The 25,021-nt window shown below is 39.9% G+C and overlaps 2 protein-coding genes and 1 pseudogene across 3 annotated transcripts; 1 reads left to right on the top strand and 2 right to left on the bottom strand.

Moving 5' to 3' along the window:
- The first annotated feature begins 4,275 nt into the window (after window positions 1-4,275).
- LOC147530402 (N6-mAMP deaminase-like) lies at window positions 4,276-6,469 on the top strand (annotated as a pseudogene). The gene is made up of 9 exons (XR_015229237.1): window positions 4,276-4,398; window positions 4,484-4,543; window positions 5,007-5,222; window positions 5,344-5,420; window positions 5,524-5,593; window positions 5,673-5,789; window positions 5,872-5,938; window positions 6,041-6,145; window positions 6,233-6,469. The product of XR_015229237.1 is annotated as a N6-mAMP deaminase-like (transcript).
- Window positions 6,470-7,126: 657 nt separating this feature from the next.
- LOC147530403 (protein LHCP TRANSLOCATION DEFECT-like) lies at window positions 7,127-9,771 on the bottom strand. The gene is made up of 2 exons (XM_086651379.1): window positions 9,372-9,771; window positions 7,127-7,542 (listed from the first exon to the last, which is right to left on the bottom strand). The coding sequence occupies exons 1-2, from the start codon at window positions 9,654-9,656 to the stop codon at window positions 7,285-7,287; spliced, it is 543 nt and encodes a 180-aa protein (XP_086507505.1). The 5' UTR covers window positions 9,657-9,771; the 3' UTR covers window positions 7,127-7,284.
- Window positions 9,772-10,871: 1,100 nt separating this feature from the next.
- LOC147530404 (pentatricopeptide repeat-containing protein At1g11630, mitochondrial-like) lies at window positions 10,872-12,479 on the bottom strand. Its single transcript, XM_086651380.1, has one exon. The coding sequence runs from the start codon at window positions 12,366-12,368 to the stop codon at window positions 11,307-11,309; it is 1,062 nt and encodes a 353-aa protein (XP_086507506.1). The 5' UTR covers window positions 12,369-12,479; the 3' UTR covers window positions 10,872-11,306.
- Between the last annotated feature and the right edge of the window lie 12,542 nt (window positions 12,480-25,021).

Here is a 25,021-nt window from a genome sequence, read left to right on the forward strand (position 1 = left end):
TATGAATTTGGGTACTAGACAAATAATTTCCCCCTTGTTTTTCAGTTGGATGGAAGATAATATTCAGGTCCCCTATGATCAGTTGGGGAGAGTTTCTGTTGTTAGAGTTCTGCATATATGTGTTGAAATTTTTCCAGAAATCCTTCTTAAGAGCACTATTACTTTCCCCATACACAAAAATTAATGATGTCTGAATACTATCTTGAGGTATAGTAGCTTGGATGTGAATCCAATTCTTACATTGGTATATAATTTTGATATCCAATGTTTGCTTGTAGGCCAGTAGGAGTCCACCACTGAGTCCATCAGGAGGAATTGTGATAAAAGCATCAAAATATTGGCTTGACAAGTATTGAGATACATATTGATCTCCTTGTTTTGTTTCACTAAGGAATAGGAAATCCGGATTATGTTGTCTAATCAGTTTGTTTAGATGATGCTTAGTAATTTTGCCTCCTAGACCTTGACAATTCCAACTTAGAATGGAGATAGGATAATTAGTGACCATCTCAGTAATATTAAAAATATGTATGATATCAAGAAGAAATCTGTGATAAGGCCTACTAAAACAGTTAATAGTAATCTGGATGATGAAATAAGGATTTACCTGGGTGTTGGTAATTGGTGGGGTGCTTGCTGGTCCATGGGTAGTAGTTTGACTTTGAATCACAGAACTTCCTTGCCCTTGAGAGATGATATTCATGTTACTCTGTGTATGCTGAGTTGAGGTGGCTGGAGACTTCTGAATAGATACCTTACTGCTATTGACCTTATCCATTGATTTGGGCTTGTAGTTCCTATATCGTTTTGGCTTGATTTGATTCTTTCCAGCCTCTGAAGGCACTCCATAAATAGCATCAAAGTTGATGTCAGGGAAAGAGGTAGGAACATAAGGTAAGTCTGAGACATTACATGGTGCACAGGAGAAAGGGCGATCAGTTCCTATTGAAGTGATTGGTGTTGTAGTAAGCTCCATGGTCCAAGGATGATTTATGTGAGTTATTGAGGAATTGTCTTTATGCTTTTTCCAGAGTTGTTCCAACCCAACCAGGAATGATTCTGTATCTTCAAAGATAGTAGCCTTAACAAGGCTTTCATCACTTAGAAGTTTCCTCTTTTCACGAATGTCCATTCTAGAATAGTCAGGGTAGTACATGGGCTCTTTACCTTTCCCTTGAGGGATGTTGGGAGATGGAGTAGTAGAGTGGCTAAGAGAACTAGGTTCTTGAATTATAATACCTGCACTTTTCTTGTTCATAACCTGATGAGTGGAGTGCTGTTTAAGGAAAGGTTTAGTCCAATTGGGAAGGATCGGCACTTGAGATTGATGGGTTCTAGTAGTATGGACAATAGGGGGGGTTTCAGTTGTGGAAATCAGAGGTGTTTCTTTTTGCACAGTACAATTTGTGGTTGGCATGATAGTGGTTATGAGAGAGGGGTTAGAATACAAAATGGATTCAAGAGTTGTAGGTAGGCTAGAGGTACCAGTCGACAGAAGGTGGTGATCATCAGGGTCTTGACATGGGTAAGGGGAATGATCAATAATCCGACAGTATAAACATGTAGATTTAGGAAATGGAAAGAACCTATAATCAATTCTGATTTTGTCACCATCCAGTTGAACAGATGTCCCTGTTGGACAGGGTTTAGAAACATCCCAAACTATATCAACCTTGATTTTGTTCCCAGGAAGTGAGTCCCACTGAGAAGGATTGAACCTAAGAATGTGACCTAGAGGACTTGCTATGATTTTTATATCAGCTTCAAATTGTAAACAGGGTGGTATAGGTGAGAGTTGCACAGTGAAAATGTCATGTTTAAGAGAGATAGTTTCTTGATTCGTGTCTACATCCATTGCATGAAGAATAAGGAGGTAGTCAAGGATCACATAAGGTTTATTAATTAGTACTCTATCTCTATCCTTAGCTACCTGGAAGGTGAAGATGAAGTAATTTAACCTATTAGGTATGGGTTCTACAGTGTAGGGAAAGGAAACCTCCCATTTTCTCTTAAGCTGATTTTGAATCTTGTACAAAGGGATAAAGTGATGGCTACAAAGCCTCCCTATAAGTTTTCTCTGAATATTGATGGTGTCCATTACCTGAGTGAGCTTTTTGGGAAGGTAGACAATGGTTTCAGAAGAAGCAGGGAGATGTAATTGTTTTTCCATATTAGTAGCAAGTTGAGTAATATCTCTGTGAGTAGTTTGATCTTCTGTTTGAGAGTTAATGGTTGGATGGTTGGTGAGAGATGAGGAGGAAGATGAAGGGTTAGCAGCCATAAAGGAGTTAGCGTGTGTTTTGAGAGGAATTAAGTGGGGGGTTAAATCCAAAATGCATGCAATCCATAGCATTAGCAGTACGTGTTGCTTCTCGGGAGTTGGGTTGGGTTTGAGAAGGAATTGTTGTTCCATTTTTGTTGTTTCCAGGAAACTATTTAAACCTACCCCTGGTTTAAACAAAACCAGAAAGGTAGCATTCGGATTTTGCGGGATCGGATTGTGGTGAATCCCAAAGCCCCAGATGCATGCGATTAATGACGTCAGCATGTTGTAAAATTGAAGGGGTTCTGTTGTGCTGACATGTGGAGTCATCGTGACACTACTCTTGCTTCTGTGATTCGCCGTCTTCTACTCCGCCGGAGCAAGCACCCACCTGAAATTACTTTAGAATGAAATTAGAGATGAGATAGTAAATATTCAGTGAGAATGGATATATACGGTGAAAGGCAATATGATCACATCAAAGTGGTGATGAAGATGAGTAAAAATAGTGAAAATAGGTTGCTTAGTAGAGAGAGGAAGAAAACCAAATACTATTGGAATACAATCTGAAACAAAGCTAATCTTCCCTGCAGTTGGGTCAGGGGTCCCTTGCCTCCGATTATCAGCAGTGGTCCGGCTGAAAATCAAGGCCCAAATCCGATTATCAGTTACAGATCCTGATTAAGGAGTCGACTTTTAGATAGTTCTATAGTTAAAGATATAACATGGAGTAGTTAGCAATACCAGTATTTCATTAGTTACACTTATTGAAATCGTAGTAAAGAAGATTGGTTGATATAAGAGCATCTTCAAGGAGACATTCAAACTCTATAACTTCTAGTGTTACGAAAGACTCTTTTGAGAGGGGTTGATAATGGAAAATTGGAATGGGGGCGGAGATTTAGGAAAGGTTCACGAGAGAAATTGAACATTTTTACATCATTCAAAACAAAACATTTGACTATTTCTTTTTACAAGTCTTCACTGCCCATTTCTCATCAAAAAAAAAAAAAAAGTCTTCACTGCCCACAGCAAAATCTCACAAGTCATTAGCATTATCTTTTTTTACTAGTTACTTGGTTGATGTGGCAAGGGATAACTTGTTTAGATCAAAGTCTGACAAGATTCCAAACTTTAAAAGAACAGAAAATTGACATGACAAACTCTAAAAACAAGAATAGATTTTCTCATTCAGACTAGATAGATTTGACACTAGAGATTTCCCCTCATTATCATAACCTCATCATCAAACAAGACTCATAGAGAGAGAGAGAAAGTAGAATGGTGTTTATCACAACCAAAAATTGAATTACATGCTCATCTCAATGGATCCATTAGAAATTCTACACTATTGTAAGTTCGATTTCTTTGCTTCTTTTACAATAATTTCTCTTTGATTTTGAGTTTGTCTATCTAAAAAAACAAAAACCCATGTCTTGATTCTCTTTCCAAGTTTCAAACTTTACTACTTCTTTATTTATCTATAGAGAACTTGCTAGAGCTTTTGGAGAAAAGGATTGAGTGATATTTGAAGATGTAGAGAGTGTAATTTTAAAAGGTAAGTTAAAAAAATTCAACTCCCCACTTTGTATTTCAATTCATGGATGTAATTGGAAAAACCCTAAACCCTAGAAAAGAAAAGAAAAGAAGATACTCTAGACTAAGGCCATGTTTGGCCCAGGGAACCAAATGAGATTAGAATAACAATCCTGCAATGTGATTCGTAGTATATATCATTTGGTTTAGTCAGGATTAGGTAGAAATTGATTTTGTCCTTATATTATTTGACTGACGATTCCAAGAGAAAGGGAATCCCAAATCCGACCATCCTATCCTTGGGGTTTAGGATTCCCCTTTAAGAGGAATCACATTCCTTCTCTGAGTGCGGTTTTTGTTAATCACATTCCATTCCTGCAGGCCAAACGTTGCCTGAAAGATAAGTATATGATACATTACAATATAAAACAATTCATTAATGATTGTTTGGTTGAATTGTTGGTTTCTCTCGAAAGATGAGTATTTTATTCCCTTTGCGTGCAACAGATGATCGTTCTTTGGTCGAATGTTTCAAATTATTTGATTTGATTCATCTACTTACTACTGATCACAAAACTGTTACAAGAATTACCAAAGAAGTAATCTCTCTTTCTCACTGGAATTATTTTGGAAGTTTTGAGTCGTATAGCATATAATGTGGCTCATAGTTCGATCTTGAAACAGGTTATTGAAGATTTTGTTGCTGAAAATATTGTTTATGTAGAGCTTCGAACTACTTCAAAGGTATAATCATGTATTATTAGTATAATAAAAGCCCCACATGGACAAAGGATACTCCCATAACCTAGACGATAATATTTAGATTATCTCCGTTCATTAGCAATTGATTTTTCAGTTGGATGATGGACGATCACTATCTTAATCTGGGGTCAGAGCTAGGCCCAACAAACACATGTGTTTCAACTGACCTGACAGAAAACACACGTGTTAGGCTCAAAAGAACCCCATACACGAGGGGTATGTGAGGATAGAACGCCCAAACGTGAGGGGCGTCTGAGAATAGACCTAAATGCACAGAGGGTACTCTCGTAATCAAGGTGTCTACGACCTCTCCAGTCTCCACTCATTTCGAATTTGTTTTTAGTTGGATGACCACAAACTTAACAATTAGGAGTAATTTTTTCATTACCTTGTCCTAGTTTGATAATAAAGGGTACTTGTTTTCGTATTTATTGAATTTGTACAGAAAAATGCAGCTATAGGAATGACAAAACGTTCGTATATAGAAGCGGTAATAGATGGGCTAAGGTCTGTTGACACAATTGATGTTGATTTTAGTCCTTTTGGTACCACCCAAAAAAATTCAGCACCAACTCCGTCTAATGGTGCTAAGAAAAAGATTTATGTTCGGCTTCTTCTTAGTATCGATCGTCGTGAAACAACTGCAGCAGCAATGGAAACTGTACGCATTTCCTGTTTGAGTTCTTAAATTGGTACCAGAAGTTTCATTTCATTCATGTAGATTAAAATTTCAAGTGACTTGGGATGTAATAGCTCAAACCTAGATTCTTTTTTTCTTTTAGGTTCAATTGGCTTTGGAAATGAGGGATTTAGGAGTTGTTGGTATTGATCTTTCAGGAAATCCAATTATCGGAGAATGGTATTTCCTATATCTAAGAATCGTTGAAACTTTAACCGTTATATGTAAAATTAGTCAATAGACTAAAGTTTCATGTCACCTTTTTTTTCATACCTTTTGTCAGGGCAACCTTCTTGCCAGCGCTAAAGTATGCCAAGGAACAAGGTCTCGCTGTTACTCTTCATTGCGGAGAGGTATTTTAAGTTTTGATTGTAATGGCTCATCTTTATAACTTGGAAATGTCTGCCGATCTAAAAGAAATGATAAATTTAGGTACCCAACCGGAGCGAAGAAGTCAACTCAATGTTAGATTTCCTTCCCGGGAGGATTGGCCATGCTTGTTTTATACTAGGAGAAGAATGGAAAAAATTGAAGTCATCTAAGATACCGGTTTGACGTTCTAAAATGAGTACGTACAAGCTCAATCGCCAAATCTTACGTTGATGCTGATTTAGTATTGAAAAATATGCAGGTCGAGATTTGTCTGACGTCGAACATCCGGACTGAATGTTTCCCTTCGATAGAATACCATCATTTTGGTTAGATTTTCACCTCTATCGCAACATTACTAGTTTCCTACTTACAAGCCCGATAGCTAGAAGAAATCGTTTTCTTATGTTTTGTTACTCTTATGAGTGCAGTCGATCTTTACAAATCTAAGCATCCTCTGGTGTTGTGTACCGATGATCCATGGATGTTTTCTACTAGTCTTACTCGCGAATATAATCTTGCTGCCACTGCATTCGGTACGTTTTTTCGTTTTTCATCTTGTCATGGAGAAGAACTTGAATCTTAAAAATGCTTACAGAAAAACGATTTTGTAAACTTTTTAGGTCTTGGGAAAGAAGAAATGTTTGAACTAGCAAGGGCAGCGATCGAGTTTGTGTTTGCGGATGATGGCGTGAAGAAAAAGCTAAAAAACAGATATTCGATTCGGCTGAGAAAAAGATCAATCTATGAGTACATTTGTTCATTTGTACGATCATTTATAGCAAATAATGCTCACAAAAAGAACAAGAATATAGTGGTACATAATCATTTATTTGATTGATTGAGACAGTCCCACATTATGGATTATTCTTGTTAGATTTTAGGCTAGGCTTTTTTAGGTTGTCTTGTTCTTTTATCCTATTGTCTGAATCTAACTTGCTTGAGGTCTGACTTATCTAGATTATGGATTATGATTAGCTCTTGTAGTCTTGTCTAACTTGCTACTTATCTAGATTATGGTTTATGATTAGCTCTAGAGTGTAGTCTAACTTGTTTAGGTTAGAGGCCCAATAGCCATTCAAATAAGGGTTTCTTTATTCATACTTGTTCTTGTTATATGTGATTTAAATGGACCAAAGATCATCCCAAGTCAGCTATTTACTCGAGTCCGACCAGCGTCAGAAATCCCAAACGTAAAAACAAACATTTTGAAATCTGACTAGAGTTAACTCAGATCTGAGCTCGTCAAAAAAAAGGAGTACCACTCTATTCTATAGTAGAGTTTTTTTCCTTCTCTGAACAAGTGGACCCAGTATCAACCACGAATCAACCGTCCGATGATCCGGCCCATTCAGGCATTGAGTCCGATTTCAGACCTGACTGACAACCACAAGCACAACCTACCTCTTATCTGTTACAAGGAGAATGGACTTAGTTATGGTGTCTGCTATGTTTGTGGTTTACTGCATCTTTGTTAGGTTAAAGACAAGTAGGTTGAGTCATCCTTTGAGTGAGAGTGAGAGAAAGAGCCTTTGGTTCATTCGTAAAGATTAGGTCAATTCTACACCATATCGAAGCATATTATTGAGTAGAAGCTACACAAATCAACCTATATTACAACAGAAAAAAGAAACACAAACTTACAACTCTGAGCTCAATCTCAAATCAATACAAATCATGCTTTTTGAACTGAAAACCCGACGATGAACTCTTTAATTTCATTGCTGGCGGCTCTGTCGAGAGCAGTTCTTCCATCTGCATCTTTAACAGTGTAATCAGCACCAGCCCTCATTAATTCTTCAATTTTTGGTTTATCACCTTCAGTGGCTGCCATCAATAATAGTATATCCACAGGATGAATATTTTGGTTTAAAAGAGCGTCCATCTTATCGTATGAGCCCTCAACTGCAAGCATCCCCATGTAGTTGAAGTACTGCAAAATTATTAAATTTCGTTAGTAGGATTTCTTTCGCTATCGGGGTCGCAAGATTGTTGTCTCATGAGTATAAATATAATTGGATAATTTGATAGGCCTCAACTAGATGGATGCAAGAAGATGAAAAGTAGATGCATAAAACAAACGGTTTCGAAGTGGCTAAGCACATTCATTAGGCCTCACCTAGAAGAAGGGATATCATGAGAACTTCAACATCTGTACACCAAAAAAAAAAATCGTCCGGAGGAAAGCACATAGAAGCTCTCATGGAAATCTTGTTATGAAAGTCTTAGTCAATAAACAACTAACATTTAGTTAAACTCTTGATCATCCAATTTTTCGTTCATGACCTTAACATGTCCCCTTGACCAAAGTTCAGAAGATCCTGAGGTTTAAACTTTGGAAATAGATAGAAGCTTTCTTTAATTATTAGCAACCCTAAGGGAAGTGCCCCTAAGGGTTTAATTCACACAATCTAGTTTTCTAGAATAATAAATGGAAACAACCGTAATGCTCTTCCTAGACACTATTCCGCCCGAATCCCGCATGATGTATGTGGTCGAGTCAGGATTTAGAAAGAGAATCTGTTTTACTTTCTCTCTCCAAATCCTGTCTGGACACATAACCCAGCTGGGATTTGACCGGGATAGTTGGCGCGTAGAGGGACAGTTTCCAAATGGAAATGCTTCTTTCACCTAGAGTTATCACTCGAAGTCTTACTTAGACGCTGATGTGGCATAACTCAAATCAATTGCATCAACTATTTTTCCCAACAATCTCAATGTTTTAAAATCAACGGAATGGATTATTCAATCAATGTTACGAGTAAGACTCCAACTAAAATTCTAAGCGATACTAGCACTTCACAATAGTGAAAACTAAGACTAGCTACAACACAAGATTTTCCTACTCCAAAAGCAACTCAATATAAAACTTGTTCAATGCTAAACTAGAAAGTAAAATAAAAACTGTAAACATATCAAGAGTCTTCATTTGAAGTCATCTAACTATCATTAATCTTGTAATCTTTCTTTTTGATTTTTATATCCTTGACACATCTCACCAAGCTAAATTTGGTTAGTCTAGTCATTTACTGATGTGAACGCGAAAGCAAAAGCTTCTACGAATGGCTACACTTAAAATAAAATAGAAGTTTCTTTCGTCATGACCAACCTTAAGGAGAGTGTCCCTAACCATTCCATTCACATCATCTAGCTTTCCATTAAAAAAAACTCATTTTCTAAGTCTCAAGAATCAATGCCCATATTTAAACATTATCTCTTCACTGGTTTCCTTCAAACTATTTACAACAATGCTACATGGCCCGACAAAAAGTGGCATGAATGGCCCATCAGAAAGTGGCCGGAATGGCTCAACAAGGCCATATTCGCACATGAAATCGGCAATATGGCCTTGAAGGGTCATTCCGGTCACTTTTTGTAGGGCCAAATAGCATTTCCGGAGATTTTGAGAGTCAATTATGATGCCAAGGTCATCAACAACCTAAAATTCTAACCCTAATTCCTAAACAATCATAAAAAAAAACCTAATCCAACTCAAGTACCTGAAACCCCATAAGCTTAATAAATGACATTTTTTTTTATGAAGCCACGGGAATCGATTTCCATTCATAAGTGATACAATCACAATGTTTACATGGATGAAATTGTTATTTCTCTCTTCCAACTCAACTTAATAAATTACATTAATTAAACCTCAAATCCATAATTGCTAAAACCCAAGATTTCATAATTAGGGCAAATAATTGTAAAACTAAAATCAATCAAAAGACAGGATTAGAGAAAGAGTGAGTGAGTGAATTTTACTTGCTCAACATCGTCTCTATCAAAATCTTCACGACGCTGGCTACCATAGATTCCAGCTCCTTCAGCATCAACACCATTCTTTCCAAATTTAAACCAACATTTTGTTCTTGACCCATTTGAAGGTCCAATTTTAGGAGAATTAAAGCATCCCATGTTCTTTCGAATCCCTAAAAACAGAGAATTACTAGTACATTTCTGAACTACTAACCCAGAAGATGAAGAAGAAGAAGAAGAATTTGAAGGGAGGACGTTTAGATGAAATGAACAAGGGATTGACGCCATCATTAATGGTTTTTTAGGGTTGAAATTTTTCTAGAGAGAGAAAGTCTCTAGTGGAGGTTTTGATTTGTTATCTTCTTATCGAAATACAAACATCTGACAGATTTTTATCATCTGATTTATTACAAGCTTTTCTCTCACCTTTTTATATTACTCAACAGTTCATCCTAACCGTCTATTAGTGGAATCATCTCCTTAATGTTATTTTGACAATGACCCACAACTATTTGGTAATATTTGCCATTAACCCTCACTTTCAAAACATACTTGGTTTCACACCCCAGATTTTGTTGTCAATAACACATGTAACATATGATGAAGGGAAGTTTTATATGGCCCATTCTTGTTAAAAGGGTCCCTCTTGTAAAGTCCGTACCAGTCCAAATTCACAAATATAGGCTATTGGACTGAATTTCAGTAGACTCATATCGACTAGTGAATTTGGTTACTAGTACAGAATTCAAAGGAGGGGCCCTTTTGACAAGAATGGGAGCCTATAAAACTTCCCAAAATTTTTCAGGTTCCTTTTCTTTCATCTTAAGTACACCGTCAACTCTGGCGCCACCATCACCTCCTATTCCGGCCTTCACCACCATTCTGCTTCCTCTCCCTATCAAACTTCACCACTATTCTCCTTCCTCTCCCTAGAACGAGAAGAGAGACAGAGAGAGAACTCATGCGATTGTCTTCAATCTGCTGACAACGTCGGCCGACGACGCCAAGAAAGGGGTTTGTTTGGGGAAATTTTTTTTATTTTTCTCCCTACTAAATTTTGTCACCCGAACACTTCTCCAGTTTCCTCAAGACAGCCATGATGAAATTAACCTTCTTTATATCTCACAATTATGATTTAAAATAAGCCCATTTTTTACCAACCTTCAGCTCCCATCACCATGGGCGCCTAGCTGGTCTGCTGAATTTCGAAGTATGCATATGTAGTTTGGCAGTAAATTAAGATGGCCTAGACGGTGTTCGCACCCAGCCTTAAAAAAAAATTGGTTGTCTTTCTATGGCGAAACTGTAGTCCTCTAACAAGTATTTCATATTAGAAAGTTATAGAACACCGAAAGTGAAGCATGAACTCATTTTTCTTCATAAAAAGATGACCTATCTTCTTTCTTCTATGCAATAAGAACAATAACAAACTCTAAAATGTTTCAAGCTCACGAAACATAACATCTAAAATTCTAAATCGAAAAAAAAAATTGAAATTAGGTTATCTTTGAACATAAAGCCAATCAAAGAGCTTGTGGCATTCATCTTATTTCTATGTAGGTTTTAACCACATCCAAGAAAAAACAAAAACATTGGCATAAGTTTTTCATGAATACCATAAGTTAATGAGCATCTTCGATACCATAAGTTTTTCATGTACTTATCTCTAGTATAAAACTAAACGTACCATTTTAAGCTTCTTATTAAGGAAGGCCTTCCTCAATCTCCTTCGACGAATCCGCGTTTTTGGTGAACTTCTTTACTTCCCTATTAAAGTTCCCGTGCTTCATCAACCTAACAAGACCACCAATAAGCATCTTTGGAGTTCAGCATAATAACAAGAATTCTCTTTGCTTCCTCTGAATTACCCTCCTCACAAAACCCACTAATAAGATGACAATAAGTTCTCGAAGTAGCTTTCACTCCCCCTCTGATACCATTTCAAGTTTCTTGAGGAAGGGCTTTCTCGATCTCCTCCCACGCATCATTCTTCGTGAACTTCTTTATTTCCCGAATAACTTCTCGCGCTTCATCAACCTTCGACGCGCTTAAAAGACCATCGACAAGCATCTTCAAAGTCGGAAAATGGTCACAACTCTTCTTCGGCATAATATCGAAAATCCTCTTCGCTTCCTCTAAATTACCCTCCTCACAAAACCCAGTAATAAGATGACAATAAGTTTTGGAAGTAGGTTTCACTCCTTGTGATAACATTCCCTCAAACAACAATTTCGCCCTACATAAACTCTTAATCTTAAGGTTATAAATACTAACAACATTACCAAGATCTTGTTTTTCCATAATTTCTAACACTTTCTCAACATCATTCAACTTCTCTTCCTTGAAAAATCCACTAAGTATAGTTCTAAAAGTAGTAGTATCTGGTTTACACTTATTTTTCCCCATTTCAACTAAAATTGGATAAACAGAACTAGAAGAACCAGATTCACAAAGACCCATAATAACAGTATTATAAGTATCACGATCAGGCTTAATATTATAAAGTTTGGGGAATTCAAGAAAAACCCTAGTTACCTCATCATATTTTTTTGCAAGAACACAAGCTAAAAGAAGAGAATTTAGGGTTTTAGTTGATCGAGAAATAACCATTTCTTCCATTTGCTGAAAAGTCTTGATAGAATGATCGATCAATCCAGATTGACCATATAAACTAATAACATTAGAGAAAAATCGTTCATTTCGAAGATCAGGATGAGATTTTAATTCTTCAAGAAAAGAAGGAATTCCATGAAAAGATTTGTAATTTTTGAGTTTTGACATTGCATTTGAAAAAGAGGTCCGATCGAGGTGATGATTGGGATTGAGAAATGCAGTTCGGCAGATATTGAGAATTTTTTCTGGTTCACTTTCGGAGTCGATGAGAGAATTCAAATCTTGGGGTTTTTGTTTAGTAGGTTGTGTTGAGTAATCACGATGAAAAATTGATGAGAAATAACGAGACTTGATGAAAGAATTGAGACGGATGCGGGAAAGGGGAGCCATTATTAGGGTTTTAAGAGAGTAGCTGTTTGGTTGGGGGAGAGAAATGGACTAGGGTTTTAGAAGGAGATACAGTGTTAAAAACTTAAAATGAAGCTCGTGATTAGGGTTTAGCGGGGTAACGTCACTTGGGGATGTGGTGATTAGTTAAGTTTTAATTGAGTTTCATATTAAAAACTAGAAAAAAAAAAAAAAAAAAATTAGCCTGGTCAAACCCGGGTTTGGCCCGGCCTGGCCCGGATAGGCCTGGCCTGGGTCAACTCACGGTCCCGGGCTGGGCCATAGGTTTAGCCAACCCGGGACTGGCCCGGCCCGGGGCTATTCCAGCCCGGGTTGCTTGGGCCCGGCCCGCAACCCGGCCTGAACCGTTCTATTCCAGGCCGGCCCGGCCCGGCCTTTTGAGCACCACATTTTAGTAGGTGGACATTTCAGGTGAGATATGTAGAATCTCAAAATCATAAAGATACAATATCGAAATACAATCCGAAGATGCGATGAATATTTATTGTATGATTGGCTCTTAGACCTTTAAGCCGACCTAAGAAATCTTAAAATTCGTCCAAGTTATGTCTTATGATGATTTACTTAATGTCTATAATTTACATGTGATAAAATACACGGACACTCACAATTTCATTGTTTCAAGTACTTAAAAAGGAGATACAAACCCATTTAACTAAAAAGTCAATTGGAGAGGTCCCTTTCTTTAAAACCCATCATATGTTAAAATGGTTAGGCAACTATTACATGTTGGAGTTAGGGTTAGGAAAAGAGTAAGGAGTTTCTAAAGAGGCAACACCTTCTTATTTGTATATAGGCGTCCTGATTACTCTTTGATATTTTGGCCCGTTTTCATTTCAACTGTTTTTCCAATTATTTTGTTAAAATTCTTAAATTTGTTGATGTTTTGGTATCATTCAAGAAAAAATCTTAAGAAGTATTTCAAAAGATCTCAATTTTTTATTTTTTACTCAAAAGCCGTTCTAAAATCCATAACATTTTTTTTGATGATTTTATTTTTTAATTTGGCGTTTGAGAAGTTTTCGAAATAGTTAAATCCTCGAAAGTGTTTATCATCGTTTTTAGTTTATTGTAGTGCCTTTTAAGTAATAACATAGTTTATCATATCTAATAGATTACGAATAGTCTCCAACTTGTAGAAATCAGAGAGATCTTAGACTGGATACAACCAAGAGTATATTTGCTCCCTTTGACTAAGCAGTTTGAGGGAAGAGACAATGTCGAGTACTTATTTCGGTCAAGTTGAATTGACTCTACTTAATGACTCCAGTTTTTACAACACAAAAATGGGTCGCCTATAAAAACATCAAAACAACGAGTTATTTCTTTTTTGACTCCCTTCTTTGTGACCAGCTTCCTTTATGACTTCCTGTTTTTCGTAATTGATCTCCTTTTGTTAACACCGTTAGATAACTTCATGGTCAATTTTTTTTTTTTTTTCGAAATTGCCCTTCTTAGAAAAATGATTTTTTAAATTCAAAATTGGCCACTTTTGAAATTCGGGTTAATTTCAAAAAAAAAATCTAATTATTTTAGAACAAATGAGGGGACCAAAATAGAATTCATTTAAAAAAAAATTAAAACACCTCATCTCTCCTTCATTTCATCACCTCTCTCCTCATCATCTCTCACCACCTCATCATCTTCTCTGACGAAGGTCGTTGGCCGACCAAATTTTCCGACGACCTTCAAACTTAATGTTTTCTATTTTAAACTCTATCTTTTTTTTCATCTCTTTCTCTCTAATCTCCCTCTCTCTAACTAATATATATATATATATATATATATCTCTAATTTCTCTCTCATGTCTCTCTATAGCTCCGGCGAAGGGGAGGAGCCCCTTCGTTAGAGCTAGGGAGAGAGAGATTAGAGAGGGAAAACAAGATTAGAGAGAGAAAGAAATTAGAGAGAGATACTAAAGAGAGATTAGAGAGAAAGATAGAAAAAAAAAAGGTTGAAGGCCGCCGGAAATTTTGGTCGGTTGGCGACCTTCATCGGGAAAGATGATGAAGTGGCGAGATACATGACGTGGATGAGAAAGGTGATGAAATGGAGGAGTGATGAGGTGTCTTTCATATTTTTTAAAACAAATTTCATTTTGACCCCCTAGTTTGTTCTAAATAAATTAATTTTTTTTTTGGAATCAACCCATATTTAAAAGGGGGTCAATTTTGAATTTACAAGATCGATTTTATAACAAGGGTAATTACAGAAATAAAAAAGTTAACTATTAAAGTTAACTGACGAAGGTCACAAAATAAGACCAAATTTGAATTTACGAAAAATAATGAGTCATAAAAGAATTTGGTCACGTAATAGGGGCCAAAAAAAGAAATAACTCAAGAAAAAGTACTAACATGTAGGAGTTACATTAGATCCCATCCAAGGGCTCTAATACAAGATCAATCAAATGGATGAAATTAACCCGATTGACGAGTCTTACTTGACATCCCCCCCCCCCCCCCCCCCCCCCAAAAAAAAAAAAAGTTGACAAAGACGTCCTCTAAGACCAAATTTTCTCTTCCAAAAATCATATATCTAGAGTTAAGTAAGAGGTTTCTAGTGACAAATTTTTTTTCCTTTCCTCTTTCTCTAAATACTCCGGCGAATGTTCAACGAACAGGCCAAGATCTGTTGGGGAACATACCTAACTCCTGCGAGAGGAAACCCCTTCGTCGGAGTACTTAGAGAGAGAGAACGAATTTTTCATTTTAATGTTTGAAAGTCGCCGACCGAAAAATTGACCGGCCGACGACCTTACTTTGTGACCAGCTTCCTTTATGACTTCCTGTTTTTCGTAATTGATCTCCTTTTGTTAACACCGTTAGATAACTTCATGGTCAATTTTTTTTTTGTTTTCGAAATTGTCCTTCTTAGAAAAATGATTTTTTAAATTCAAAATTGGCCACTTTTGAAATTTGGGTTAATTTCAAAAAAAAATCTAATTATTTTAGAACAAATGAGGGGACCAATGTGGCAGAGAGAGTTGATGAGATGGAGGAGAGACGATGAGGTGGCGAGAAGACGATGTGGCAGAGAGAGTTGATGAGATGGAGGAGAGAGAGGTGATGGCTAGTTAACGATGTTATAACAGTTACTCAAAAAAGGACCATCTGAGTATTTTGACAAAGTATGGGGCTAGGCAGGAAACTGGTCACAAAGTTGGGAGCTATTTGGGAAATATCAAGTTAATTTTCCTAAGTTGTAAATTTTATTTTTATTCTCCGTAAGAAAATATTTCCTAAAGATTTTACAAAGAAACATGGATTCCTTGAGAATTTATTCTCGCCAGATTTTTCTTTATTTCCCAAAGGCGCGGCCAAAATACTAACATGCATGAGTTTCCTGTCGACAAAAAAAACATGTAGGAGTTTCATTAGATCGCATCTAAGGGCTATAATACAACATCATCTAAATCAAATGGATGAAATTAACTCGATTGACGCGTCTTACTTGACATTTTTTCCCCCACAAAGTTGACAAAGACGTCCTCTAAGACCAATTTTTTCTCTTCCAAAATATATCTACAGTTTAAGTACAGGAAATTGGGGTGCCTTCTTACGAAGCAATAGGGGGTGGGAATCGGACGGGTATGGGCGCCCACGGGTAAAAACACTTCCGCCGTGGGCAGGTCGGATAGATCTTCTGTTTGGCTATTAGGGTAGTCGGGTAGACCAGGTAGGTAATTTTTAATTTTCCTCTGACCAAAACCCGCCCACACCCGCTAAAGAAGTCGGGTTGTCGGGCAACGGGCGGCTAGAGTATCGGGCATAGTTCTGCATCATACTTGAATCATTTTTTTTATTTGTTTGTTTAGGAAATCAATTCATTTCTTCTTTCATATTTCAGTAAATTGTTAATGTTATATTTTATATTGATCAAATACTGATATGTTTATATATATATATATATATATATATATATATCTATTATATAAAGCACAATGGTGTTTTTTGAGCAGGACCGTCGGATTATCTCTCGGATATTCCTGTCCGTCGGATTATAATATGTAGTTTCTTGATCTAATGGTTCAAATTGCTTGAAAATAAGTTATTTAACTTCCCATCCATGTGTCACTTAATTAGATAAGGAGTTACAAACTACCTCTCACCTCCCCCCATTTTCTCTCCATTTATTCTCTACCAGAACAGATTATCTCCTCCCACTTTTTTAGATAAGCAGTTAAGAAACTATGCATTAAATTCTCCCCTCTCCACGTATTTCTCTCTGCTCCCACTAATCTGTTATCAAATTTATCGAAAAAATTAAATAATTTGCTATAACCACTTTCTGAAAATAACTACTCCTACTCTCTCACTATATATAACTACAAAGTACCCACTCTCTCTATGTTTCCTCACGGTTATCTCTCCAAAATTATTACAATTCATCATCAATTTATATTTTTCTTGGTCGTTGAGTTTTTTTAGCTTCTCATATCTTTTTTTATCTTGATAATTTGAATGTGTACCCTAACCTTCTACCATTTTGGTTTGGATATTTAACTAATGTATCATTTTTTTTTGTTTTTACAGGAAATGGCAACCAATTGACAACAAAGTCAAGAAAAGTATTTGGAAGATGGGTTGTTACTGTTTACTATACTGACGTGTTGTATTATATCCATGAAGTTGTAATGTTTATGTTTCTTAGTTTAGAATTCATATAATCTTCTCTTTATTTTCTCTTTCTTTTTGCAATCCATATTATCTTTTCTTTACTTTCACTTTGTTGTAATATTTATGAACTTTGAATGGTTTTAATTATTTGATCATCTATTATTATTTCTCTGGAACTCATTCAAATTAACTTATCAGTATCTAATCTAATTTCTTTATTTTTTAGAGTCTAAAAAACTAATAGTTTGAGTAAGTAAACAAAAAAAAAACTTTTATTTTTTATCAATAAAAGATAGTTTAGTACGAATGTTATTTTTTTTCATTAACATTCATACTAATTTCTTATCAAAGTTAGTGTACTCTGATAACTTTAATTCCAATTAGTCTAAAAAAATGTATACCTACTCTTCTTTGTTTTCTGTTTGTTGTAATATCCATGAAGTTTGAATGGCTGTAATTATTTGATTTCTATTTCATATCAAAGTTAATAGTGCCTTTAATACCCTTTCTTATTAACATTCGTACTAATTTTGTAAATTAAATTAATTATTTTTCATAATCATAACGCCGGTTATACATTTCCTTAACAACTAGGTGTCCACCGCGTCCTACGGACGCGGTAGATCCCTTTTGGCTAACGCCCTCATGTATGAGCCAACCTGAATATGTGACCTTGCTATTCATCGATTGTGTTAGACTATGTTTTAGTGGTGCGTGTATATTGGGATCATGCATAACCTAGACGTGTATGTATCGCGACACATACACGTCTAGGTTATGCATGATCCCAGTATACACGCACCACTAAAATATAGTCAACACAATCGATGAATAGCAAGGTCACATATTCAGGTTGGCTCATACATGAGGGCGTTAGCCAAAAGGGATCTACCGCGTCCGTAGGACGCGGTGGACACCTAGTATATATATATATATATGCTTGTATTTGGTCTTAGTAATCTTAGAGATCCCTCATCTAGCGGCAAATGTTATCTCCGTCTTATCGAAGATATATGGACACCCATCGAGCTTTGCCCTATCAAACTCGGGTGTGGGCGGAAGGTCGGGCAGGGGTTTTAACCCCCGCGTGGCCATCAAATTTCATCGGGTCGAGCGGGATCTACCCGCAACGGGTAGCGGGTGCCCGTGGTCAGTCATGGGCTCGGGTACCCATGGGCGATTCGGGCTCGCGAGCAACATTCCGATATACTGACAAATGAAACAAAGGTCTCACCGACTTATTTCAATTTGAGTCTGTCACTTGTCAGGACCACAAACCTTTCATAATTTTTATCCTGATGTTTAACAAGTTTTGTTCAGGTTTTTAAGATGCGTTATGATTCTACCATATAAAGATTCAGAATCAGAACTTTTAAAAAATAAAAACATACGTTAAATATCGAGTACTGTATTGGCAAAAAACAGCATTGGGCCTTCCTTATGCGCCCACCCTCGTGTAACATATGAGGGGTGCCTTCAGTAGCTTCTACGGTCTAGCAAGGAAGCCCACCTAAAGCCCAACATGCCTCGCAAGCCCAGAAATTCTAAGCAGGCCTACCCAAGCCCACGCTCCTGGCATGCCAAGATAAAGTCTGCCATGACGATCCACCCACACTCCAGCTAGTTGTGCGTACACGTGGCCAAATTGTTAGAGATTGGGTCAGTCCAATCCTAACATTCTGCTACACGTTGGGGTCATGGTACAAGACCGAGTCTTGCGCTACTTTGAAGGAGTGGTGGACTATTTCTACTGGCAACGAACAGGCTAGGGCAACGGGTATCGTAAGGCTACCCTTCTCTCTCAAGAGATCAACGGCCACGGAAGCAGTCTAGTGTGATCCTACTATTGCGGATCCAACAACCCTGCGCCCTCAAGAGCGGTTACTATCCTCTACACCCTATAAATAGAGGAAGCCTCACTCTTGGAAAGGGTTCAGACTCTCACTCGAAAACTACTTACTTATTCTCTACTTAGCACTCCAGAAGTCTACTCCGATCACTTCAATCACTCTATACTAAGCTCCGGCTACAAATCACCTACCCCGACGACCTCTGGTCTAAAGCTAGCCTAAGGCAGAGATTCCGGTGAGAAGCTTCCACGAAACTACATCGGAACTTGCTAGAGGCTTCTCGTTTCTCTCATTCCCCGTTAGTCTACCCTTCTGTGAGCAGGAGTCTACCCTTCTGTAAGCAGAGATCTACCCTTCCACAAGCAGAATCCTACTCTTCCATAACCAGAAGTCTACTCTGCTGACCAAGTAGTCCAGAAGCTACCACAACTCACCATTCCGTAGAACCGAGCTCCGGCCACTCTACGAGTCGTGCCACCCCGATGCTACAACGATTCTGCCATCATTAGTAACTCTATCTTCGGTTTATTCACTTTATTACATCGAACTAAGTTACTGACTTGACCGTCGGAGGGTCCTTGGCCGACACCATCTCCGGTGCCCCCTTTGGACTTCACGGTTGTGTTTCCCTTGTGCAGGTTTACAGGCTACTGGTACCCGTTTTCTACCCTGACGTTGGCCCGACAGTAGCTGTTTCCTTCTCTGACGTCTGCCTACCCGTCTACCCGGCTACCAAAACCGACCTTCTGCCCGTCAACCCGTCTATTTGGAGGCCCGAAGCCTAGTTGCTGGTGCCCACCCGACGATCCTTTTAACCGTGTGACTTTCTACCCGTCCACAGTTTGGCGCCCACCGTGGGGCCTCAGCAACAACTATCAAAGACGACCTTTGCAATGGCAGACGACATGGTAGCCACTCCGATCGACGTTTCAGCCCAGATAGCTGCTCTCACAGCCCAAGTACAGGAGAATGCCCAAAAGTTCAAAGCTCTAGAAGAAGAGAATTCTCTGGTGAGAGCAGAAAACCAGCTACTTCAAGAGAAGATCACCGAGCTCTCTGTACCAAGATCAACAGGGCTTAGGTTTCGAGCTCCTGTTACTTCGATGCAACCTTTCACTCCAGAGCCAGGAAGTTCTTCCAGCCAACCACCTATGCAATCGACTACTGTCAGTGGTTCTACAACACTACCTGCAACTCAAGCTGGCTCTACAACACCCTTCATAATGCCTCTGCCTTCATTCCAGAGCTCTGCTCTGCCCCTACACTCTACTCTACCCTTACACTCTACTGCTGCTCCTCTTTTCTCCTCTTCAATGTTTACTGTTCCCCCCTCACACACTGTGGCAGGTGGGACAAACCTTAACTCACAAGCTGACATCCTAAACTTGTCTTTTACAGGTACTCCTCTGGAGCAGATCATGGCTAGGAAACTCGCAGAGATGGAGGCAATGATCACCAGGATCCCTGGAGTTCCTGCTCCGCTAAGGAAGAGTCTGCCCCAGTGCTACGCAGACTCACCTTTCGTTGACGCTATTGCCTTAGTAGAAATGCCTAAGAAGTTTTCGTTCCCTAACATGAGGATGTACGATGGAACTTCCGATCCAGACGATCACATCGCATCATATAAGCAGAGGATGTTCACCGCTGCAATACCCAGAGATCTCAGGGAGGCGTGTATGTGCAAGAGCTTCGGTTCAAGCCTCGTCGGACCAGCTTTGCAGTGGTACACGAACCTGCCCAACAATTCGATCGCCTCCTTTGCCCAGCTCACAGACACATTTGTAGAGCAGTTTGCCAGTAGCAAAAAGCTAGAAAAGCTATCTGGCGACCTCTACCGAGTCCACCAGAGAAGGGGTGAGCCACTCAGAGACTACGTGGGGAGGTTCAACCGAGAGAAGGTGTCGATTCCCTACTGCAACCAAGAGACTGCCGTTGATGCGTTCAGAAAAGGCTTACTGCCAGAAGGAGAGTTGTACAAGGAACTTACCAAATTCAATTGCACTACCATGGAGGATGCCCTGGCTCGCGCTTGGGTAGAAATTCGGTGGGAGGAAGACGAAGCCCACCGAAACAAATATTATTCTTATGATGACAGGAACAGGGACCGTCGCTCTAGACGACCAGATCGGAGAACAGATAGCAGACCAGGGGAGCCCTACCCAACTTCCAGACGTGGCCCTCCTAGGGAGAACAGAAGGCCACTTGACCCTCCATCAGGTCGCCCAGCAGAGAAGCCTCAAGGACCCGTTCGTACCAGGATTCCAGAGTACAACCTAAGCATTGAACCAGTCGAACTAGTAGCGGTTATGAAGGGCATGGGCAGTACTGTAAGATGGCCAGGAAAGACAAAGACTCCTAGCGAGAAGAGAGACACAACCAAGTGGTGCGAATTCCACGGAGATCACGACCACAACACTACAGATTGCATAGCCCTCAGGCTAGAAGTTGCAGAGTTGCTGAAAAGAGGCCACCTTACCGACTTGTTGACAGAGAAAGGGAAGAGTACCCTGACACAACGAGACACCCAAGTCAAGGAACCAGAGCAGCCGATTCCTACGAAGACGTGTCTAGTAATCTCAGGAGGTTCAGAAGTGAGCGGAGTTAGCCACTCTGCAGCCAAGAGGAGTGCTAGAATTGCAGCCAACCCTCTAGCCCACTCTACAGAAGCTACTCCTCATGCCTACACCAACCAGACAATAAGCTTCATAGACAATGAAGCCACAGGGCTCGTCAACCCTCATCATGACGCTCTTGTTATCTCTCTTAATATTGCAAACGTTCTAGTTAAGCGTATTTTGATAGATAATGGTTCATCCACTAATGTGCTTTTCTTGAATGCTTTGCAAGGTATGGGCTTAGATGAATCTTGCATATGTCGACGCTCTACTGTTCTGGTAGGCTTTAGTGGAGAACAGAAACACACATTGGGAGAAGTCACCCTTCCCGTCTTCGCAGGAGGAGTCAACCTTAGCACTGTGTTTGTCGTACTGGACTGCCCTTCTGCCTACAATATCATACTCGGTAGGCCTTGGATCCACAGCATGAGGGCAGTACCATCTACGTTCCACCAAGTGCTCAGGTTTCCAACTCCCTGGGGTGTCCGAGAGATCAGAGGGGAGCAGAGTACCTCAAGGAATTGCTACAAAAACGCAATGAAAGCCCCGAAGTCAGCCTTATAGCAATTACAGAAGGAGAAACACAGTAGCACCGATCCGGACTGCCCAAGTATGGAAGAGCTAGATGAAGTCCAGATCCACCCAGACTTCCCGGATCATAAAGTACAGATTGGTTCTAAGCTCAATCCTACCCTACGGAGCAAGCTCGTCGAGTTCCTCACAACCCACCACGATTGCTTTGCCTGGTCTCATGCTGACATGACTGGAATCGACCCTGAGGTAATGGTACACAAATTGCAGGTAGATCCTAGCCATCCTTCAGTAAGACAGAAGCGTAGAAAATTCGCTCCAGAACGAAACAGGGTAATAAATGAGGAAGTTCAGAAGCTGATCGAAGCTGGGTCTGTCCGAGAAGTCAACTACCCCGACTGGTTGGCTACCGTAGTCGTGGTAAAGAAGAAAAATGGGAAGTGGAGAGTCTGTATCGACTTCACAGACTTAAACAAAGCTTGTCCCAAGGATTCATTCCCGCTACCTCACATCGACATGCTTGTCGATGCCACTGCAGGCCACCAACTACTCAGCTTTATGGACGCGTTCTCTGGCTATAACCAGATACTGATGCATCCTGCAGACCAGGAAAAGACTGCCTTCATCACAGAAAGAGGCATCTTCTGCTACAAAGTCATGCCGTTCGGGTTGAAGAACGCAGGGGCAACCTACCAGAGACTGGTAAACAAAATGTTTGCAGGCATGCTAGGGGACACCATGGAAGTCTACATCGACGACATGCTAGTCAAGTCTCTGATGGCTGAAGAACATCTCAAACATCTCCAACAGGCTTTCGACGTACTAGAAAGGTACAATATGAAACTTAATCCTACTAAGTGTTCCTTCGGTGTTTCTTCAGGGAAGTTCTTGGGGTACATGGTGACCCACAGAGGAGTAGAAGCCAACCCAGACCAGATCCTGTCTGTGATGAACATCCCTTCTCCCACATGCATCAAAGATGTGCAGAAACTGGCTGGTCGAGTGGCAGCACTCAGCCGTTTTATCTCACGTTCCTCTGAAAAATGCCACCATTTCTTCTCTACCTTACGAAAGGCCAAAGAATTTGCATGGACTCCAGCATGCGAAGAGGCACTCCAGCAACTGAAGGAGTACCTGACCTCTCCACCCTTGCTATCCAAGCCTCAAGAGGGAGAAAAATTGTATGTCTACCTAGCAGTCTCCGAAACAGCAGTAAGTGCAGTGTTAGTACGGGAAGAACAAGGTAAGCAACTACCCGTCTATTACGTTAGCAAGTCCCTGCTTGATGCAGAGACCCGTTATAGCCAGCTAGAAAAGCTTGCACTGGCCTTAGTAATGGCTGCCAGGAAGCTAAGACCATATTTTCAGTGCCACCCGATAGTCGTAGTTACTACATTCCCGTTAAAGAATGTGCTTCACAAACCAGAACTATCTGGTAGACTGACCAAGTGGGCTGTCGAATTAAGCGAGCATGATATTTCCTACCAACCTCGTACTGCGATTAAGTCCTAAGTATTGGCTGACTTTATAGCCGACTTTACACCTAGTACTCTAATTCAAGCGGAGAAGGAGTTACTGTGTCTTGCAGAGCAGAAAAAGCTGAAATGGACCCTGTCGGTTGATGGCTCCAGTAACATGAATGGGGTCGGGCTAGGGCTAGTCCTCCAATCCCCTGAGGGAGACCAAATCCAGCGTGCCGTCAGATGTGAGTTCAAAGCCACAAATAACGAAGCCGAGTACGAATCATTGATCGCCGGGCTAGCTCTCGCCAAAGAAATAGGTGTTCGAAGGCTAGAGATAAAGTCAGACTCCCAACTGATAGTCAACCAAACGCAAGGAGCATACCAGACCAGAGATGCCAGGATGATCGCTTACCTAGCCAAGGTAAAAGGTATGTTAGCTGACTTCGAAGAGGCCAACATAACACAGGTACCCAGGCTGGAGAATGGCCATGCTGATGCCCTAGCCAATCTGGGCTCATCGATCCCAGCCAAGTCAGAGCAGTCAATCCCACTAGTTACGCTCCAGTGGCCAGCCACATGGAAAAATCCTGCCCTGGAGGTAGCAAGTGTAGATTCCAACAACAATTGGATGACACCAATAATAAGTTATTTGACCACCGACGAGCTACCAGAAGACAAGAATGAGGCTCGTAGACTAAGAGCAAAAGCAGCTAGGTTCACCATGCTGGAAGGTCAACTACTTAAAAGATCCTACTCTGGACCCTATCTCAAATGTGTTACTCCAGAGGAAGCCAAATACGTGCTAGCCGAACTTCATGAAGGAGAATGTGGCAACCACTCAGGAAGCCGTAGTCTAGCCAGCCGAGTCCTCACAGCCGGCTACTACTGGCCTACCATGCGAGCAGATTCTATAAGTCACGTTAGGAATTGCGACAGTTGCCAGAGGTTTGCCAACTCCTCCCATTTACCTCCAGAAAAACTCAACTCCATACTCTCACCATGGCCATTCATGAAGTGGGGTATGGACATCGTGGGAAAACTACCCACTGCTCCAGGGCAGAGAGTTTACATGCTAGCCGTAACAGACTACTTCACCAAGTGGATCGAGGCTGAGGCATTCCACCAGGTCAGAGACCGCGAGGTAAAGAATTTTATTTGGAAAAATGTTATTTGCAGGTTCGGGGTACCCAAGGAGATCGTTACCGACAACGGTTCCCAGTTTATTAGTTTCGACTTCCAGGACTTCTGCAAGGGATGGGGAATCAAGCTTAGCTTCTCTACCCCACGCTACCCTCAATCTAATGGACAAGCAGAGTCTTCTAATAAGACCATCATGAAAACTATGAAGAAGAGGCTCAAAAAAGCTAAAGGGGCTTGGGCAGACGAGTTGCCAGGGGTTCTCTGGTCGTATCGAACTACTGCTAGAACCCCAACTGGCGAAACTCCTTTCTCCCTAGCCTACGGTTCTGAAGCGGTCATACCGGTGGAAGCTGGAGTACCATCAGTACGTTGTCAATGGACTACAGAAGAGTCAAATTGGGATCAACTCAACCACAA

This window comes from Eschscholzia californica, unplaced genomic scaffold (assembly GCF_041429995.1).
Source record: "Eschscholzia californica isolate CP2 unplaced genomic scaffold, dmEscCali1.0.p SCAF_7, whole genome shotgun sequence".
NCBI classification, from domain to species: Eukaryota; Viridiplantae; Streptophyta; class Magnoliopsida; order Ranunculales; family Papaveraceae; genus Eschscholzia; species Eschscholzia californica.